A 5,642-nucleotide genomic window follows, 5' to 3' on the forward strand; every position below is an offset into this window, starting at 1 on the left:
TATAAGAAAGAATGCATTACAGATTAGCCTATGGTTGGGAGGAGAGTCGAAGTCCCTCCTATAGTTACCAGCATATTCATTTAAACTCGATAAGTGATCATTCCTTGTGAATATTTGTAACATGAATGCACAATGAATATCTCCTGTATATTCATGTAAATGTGCATGATCCATTATATGGCCATATATGATTAGCTATCTAGGACGATGATGGAAAGCATGGACTAACTGATATGGTGGAGTTGACCTTGAGTGTCCTTGAAAGAGAATTGATGGTTTCATGCTTTGTGGTCTATAGCAACCAAGGCATATTTTATGACTACATTCTCAATGGTTATTCTTTATTGTTATGAATATGAGTGGTTGTTGACTTGTTTGATGTAGATTATGCAAGGGGATGGTGGAATGTCTTAATATTGCATGCATTTGTTGTCTTTTATTTGAAGATTTTGGCAGCTTATAGTTTTGGCATTTTTTGTATGTGATTACTTTAACAGCTACAAGCTTGTGTACATAGTTGGGTCTGGTTACTTGAGGTGCAACAACACTTTTATCCAAGCTCTTATGTTTCTTGTGTGCCTATGATAATGTGCTCATGGATGTTCATATAATGTAATGGATTTAGGAATCCCTATGTTGTTTTTATGTGCGCAGTACTTGCATGATTTAGTTGGATGTTAGGTGCTTATATATGTTGTTGGGGTGTTAATCGCATGGTTTGTGTGCCATAAGTCGTGAAGAGCCTCTCTGTATTGGGGTAAGTTGTCTCAATATATTAAATATGTTTATTATGGTTTATATGGTCCTTGCCTTCTTTATTGAGCAATGCATTCCTATCACGTGGAATGATATGATGTGCATGGAAAGGCTAATTAAGCCTAGAATGGTTGTTGTTGAGCTTACAATGTGCTAATTGCCATGAACGGTTGAGATAATTGATTGTGAATGATATTGAATTCATGAATCTGGGAATGCTTTCAATTATGAGTGTTTTAATCTTGAAAATGCCTCAATTTACTTATGGGGTGAATAGTTATGGTTAAATGTGTGGGGCAAGGCCAAGATCTCAGAAGAACCCTAGTCCAACCGCTGTAAGGTTGTAAAACAAACTAGGACCAAATTCTATGTTAAATGAAAATTGTGGTGAACAATGGTTTTTAGCTTGAACTAGGCTAATTCGGAGGTCCGGGATTAACTCAAGCGCGGGAGGAAATGTTTGGACCGGGCCCAGATCGGGCCGACTGGTCATTAAATGACATAAGCCATGTTTTATTAGGTTTTATTGTGTTTTAATGTTATAATGTAAAGTTATAGAACATGACGTGAAGGGCCTAGACTAGGGTTAGTTCAGAGCGAGCCTAGAAGTTCGGGCTTGAGGGCCTGAGAGACGTGAGGTTGAGAATAAGTTAATTCAGGGATCAAGAGTTTTTGGCACGAAAGCCCAAGAAATATAGTTCGGAGCCAAATAAAACCCCTGGCCCAAACTAAAGTCTAAGACGAGAAGGTTGGGAAATTTTGTGTTCAAATCTGGACAGATGGGAGTTTGACACACATTTTACATTGCAGGCCTGAAACCTTAAGAAATCATTATAACAAGAATTTGTTGCAAAACCAATTAAGGGTCGATCTGGTTGGACCCAAGTGATATTTTAATGTGGCAAGTGTCAAATAAGTTTACCAATGACATGTGGGTAGGGCATGATGACATGCACAACTGAGATGAGGTGGAAATTTGTCATGTGGGCACCACAAACTGTGCCATGTGGTAGTACCTTGCTGATGTGGTGAGGTTTTATTAGCTATACTTTAAGTGACCATAAATTTTGATCCGAGTGTCATATTTCAATAAAATTTATATCATCCAAAAACTTTCGATGAAATTAATGTAATGGTGGTATTTATTCTAAGTTGTAGGAAATTTGGGAAATAAGAAATTTTTAAGATCCCATTTCCATGACATAACTATGGAGGTTAGAAAATGGGATCTTAAAAATTTAACTCAAGTTTTAAACTAAAGTAACTTCTTTTTGTGCCCAAGAATGGTCTATGGGGGTGGATGGGGGTGTTACAAAGTGGGATCAAAGTAGAAGGTTCAACACTAGACCTGTGGAGATAAAGTTGGGACTCTATGGTGATATAATATCATATTAAGACTTTGTTACAATGTAATGATAGAGAATCCAAGTTCAACACTTGGACTAAAAGCGCTCAAAGGCAAACGAATGAAAAATCGACTATTTGTGATGGACCTTTAGGGCATGATATTTTTGTGACTTTGTTATAGAATAATGTAATTGTTTGCTTATGCATGTGGGTGCTAGTTGTAGCACTCTGATTGATGGCTATGTGTTGATTGCAAACTGTGTATTGCATGCATATCCATGATGATGATATAATTGTGAAATTATAAAGATGAAATATGCTAATGTGTTAGATTACTTTCTAACTGGCTTTTAATATTGTAGATGTCATGGTCTCTAGCCTTGTTAAAGAAGATGATTTTAATTGATGATCATAGTCTTGGTAAAAAGGTTCGTTTCTAAATATTGTGATGGCATGATTATGTATATATATATATATATATATATATATATATATATATGTATGTATGTATGTATGTATGTATGTATGTATATATATTCCTGGTTTTTGGAACATGAAGCTGACATGAACTTTAGATGTGTGAACAATTGTAGGGAAACATGCTTGGCATTAGCATGGTAAAGTAGCCACTGGTATATTTATATTAATTCAACTAACAACTGAGTGTGTGTGGCAGCACATGAGAAAACTTAGTTGGAACAAGAAAATGGTAGTTCATGTGAGCCTTGTGCACATGAACCAACAATGTATAATGTTGGAGGAGAGGAGGGGGCACATGAACCAACAATGTTGTAGCTCCTAGAGACGACCCTCGAGTTGAAGAGAGGTTAGTGCCTAGGACATCTTAGTCTTTCTTGAAGAAGAATTAGTGCCACTAAAGGGATAAATGTAAAATGATTTAGATTTTGGTTCAATTACCTTTCTAAGAGACAGATTCAATATACATACACTCATATATAATTCCTAAGAATAATTGTTAAGGTCTTGTGGCCTACACATAAAGAATTCATATTGATTGGTCGTTGCAGTAAAGATGGAGAGGAGAAATATAAGGAACCTAATGCAGAGGGTTGGACAGACACCTAATCATACGCAACAAATCCTAGTAGAACCATGAAAAGATAAAGGAAATGAAGTTCATAAATAATGGAGCGTATTTTAAGGCTTTCAACTCAATATCTCACAGGTATTATCTGTTATATCATAACATAGGTAAATTTGCAATCTCACGGGTATCGTCTGCTATTACATAACATAGATAAATCTATAGTTTCAAAGGTACCCTCTGATACCACATAACATTAGTAAATATGTGATTTAAGAGTAAATCCAACATCTACAATTACACAATTTCTTACGAAGAAAAATACATATGAAATGACACAAAGAGGTAGAACACATACTACATATCCCAATGCTTGAAATCATCAACAACTTCTTCATTAATCTTCAAGAATGCAATACCTCTTGTGCTAGTTATAAGATTATAAAAGGAAACCATGAACATGTCTTACATATGCATCACTTTAATTCTATTTAAAAAGAAGCATATCAATGTGAAGGAAACATTCAAAGTATGTAAGTAGTTGTGATAATGTGTTTTAGGATTCTCTTTTAATAATCTTAAATTTATTCTTCGAAAATATTACAAGTCTTACTCCTAACCCTTTAAGTAGATAAATAGATCATGAGGTGTTTATTTTGGGATATTAAAGAATATTCTTAATTTCACTATATATTAATAAATACTCTTAAAATGTATATCCGCACCTGGAGGTAAAACATAAAGAAATCCCTTCACACACTTTATTATTTAAGACTACATATCCTTCTGCTAATAAATGTATGAACAATAGTCTGGTAATAACATATCCTTATTACATCCAATATAGGGAGTTGGGATAAAAGAATTGAGAAACAATACGATAAAATACTAGCTGCAACAACACTAAATCCATCCAGAGCCCTCGCATGCGCTACTCAATTTTCCCCTCTCCTTTATATGCTGCTCGCAGAAATAATAAGCGTTAATGATCCCATTATTGCGACCACATGAATCAGCATATGCACGCCCATCATAGATCCTGAGTTGGCAGAGGCAGTTGGCCCCTCCTTGGCAGACGGAGAAAGTGCTCCACCAGTAGTCGGAGTCGTAGTTGGAGGAAGAGTTGCTGAAGTGGCTGGCGACTTAGCTGTGGGTGTGGGATTGCTGACTACCGGAGTTGGAGACGAAGGGGCCGCCGCAGCAGGAGGATTCGAAGCTAAAACCACCAACAAGAAAACAAATTAAATTTACAATTAATATTCCTTTTCCATGTCGATAAAGAAACGCAGAAAGTGAAACAAACAACAACTAGCAATTGAATATAAGAATCCATTCAGTTTATGATGATGAGGTAATTACCAGAAGTTGATTTGCATTGGCTGACAGGAGGAGTAGTAATTTTGCAGGCGCCTGGGAGAGCGAGGGCCTGAGTTTGGTTGATAGGAATCCCCAGGGGATTGTTGGTTGTAGTAACCATCTGGCAGAGACAGGCAGCGTTGGTGCTGACGACGGAGGCAAGGCCGGTGCAGCAGCCCTGTGTTGGAATACTGTTGTTTGCTCCTCCCTGCAAGAAGGCGAGGCACGGCGCCAAACTCACCAAAGCAGCACTACATGAAGACGAAGACTGAGCTGCCACCCTGCCCACACTTCCCCCTTCCGCTATGACTAGAAGTGCTAGTGTCAATGCCAGTACGTTGGCCATGATATCAAATATAATCAATTTATCGCTAAGAAGCGAGGCAAAGCCAAAAATTAATCAATTACTTGGATACAGATCTCTACAGAAATTAGTTAGTGGCAGCAGAAATGCAGTAAGAAGAATAAGAAACGTGAATCTGCTGACTGAATGTCTGAGAGCAGAAAAGGGAAAGGTTGTTTATAAAGTGGAGGGATTAGCAGATGAGAGGGAATAGCTGCGTGGGGATGGACAGATACACCAACTATTGCTGGTCATATGTTAACCCAACTTCTTACTAACTTCTCCAACTGATTCACGGCATTTACGCTTTTGTAAAGTGATCTATCAATTAAACTATTGTTCCCTAGTCGTCTGTCGCTGCATTTTTTTAGCGAGCAAACTGTTTCCCTATGAATATATTCTTTTGGTCAGACAGTGCGTTGTCACGTTCAATTGCGTGGAGAGGTCCAACACAAACCCCAGGCCAACAACCATAATATAATACTACAAAATACAGGAATAGGGGTCCGCCATGGCTCTATTGTCAATCATATATCAAGGTCTCTACCTATAAGATTAAGTGTCCTTCAAACTTTCCATGCGATGCTTTCACTAAACTTAACTAACGAATATTGCAAGTACACGTGTATCTTTCATTAAGCTACATATGGATGCAAAACAGTTGGAGAGCTACCGCCCTATTCAATCCAATTATTCTAAATGCAAAAACATAAGGCAGGCACGTGCACTTAAACGTAAAGTAGATGTCTATCGACTACAAACGGACCGGACAATCAAGGACATGGTTGGGATGAA

The 5,642-nt window shown here is 37.4% G+C and overlaps 1 protein-coding gene across 1 annotated transcript; it reads right to left on the reverse strand.

Moving 5' to 3' along the window:
• Nucleotides 1-3,887: 3,887 nt before the first annotated feature.
• On the reverse strand, nt 3,888-5,007 carry LOC149240454 (non-specific lipid transfer protein GPI-anchored 29-like). Its single transcript, XM_089367310.1, has 2 exons — nt 4,508-5,007; nt 3,888-4,364 (listed from the first exon to the last, which is right to left on the reverse strand). The coding sequence occupies exons 1-2, from the start codon at nt 4,848-4,850 to the stop codon at nt 4,102-4,104; spliced, it is 606 nt and encodes a 201-aa protein (XP_089223436.1). The 5' UTR covers nt 4,851-5,007; the 3' UTR covers nt 3,888-4,101.
• Nucleotides 5,008-5,642: the final 635 nt, after the last annotated feature.

This window comes from Pinus tabuliformis, chromosome 8, assembly GCF_031772625.1.
Source record: "Pinus tabuliformis cultivar Carrire ecotype Pingquan chromosome 8, CPIR1, whole genome shotgun sequence".
Lineage (NCBI taxonomy): Eukaryota > Viridiplantae > Streptophyta > Pinopsida > Pinales > Pinaceae > Pinus > Pinus tabuliformis.

Bases quoted from the DNA above. Each gene is read 5' to 3' on its own strand.
- LOC149240454 (XM_089367310.1), bottom strand. From the start codon at position 4,850: ATGGCCAACGTACTGGCATTGACACTAGCACTTCTAGTCATAGCGGAA. The intron at 4,365-4,507 runs GTAATTACCTCA...TGGTGGTTTTAG, and splicing joins CCAATGCAAATCAACTTCTG to CTTCGAATCCTCCTGCTGCG.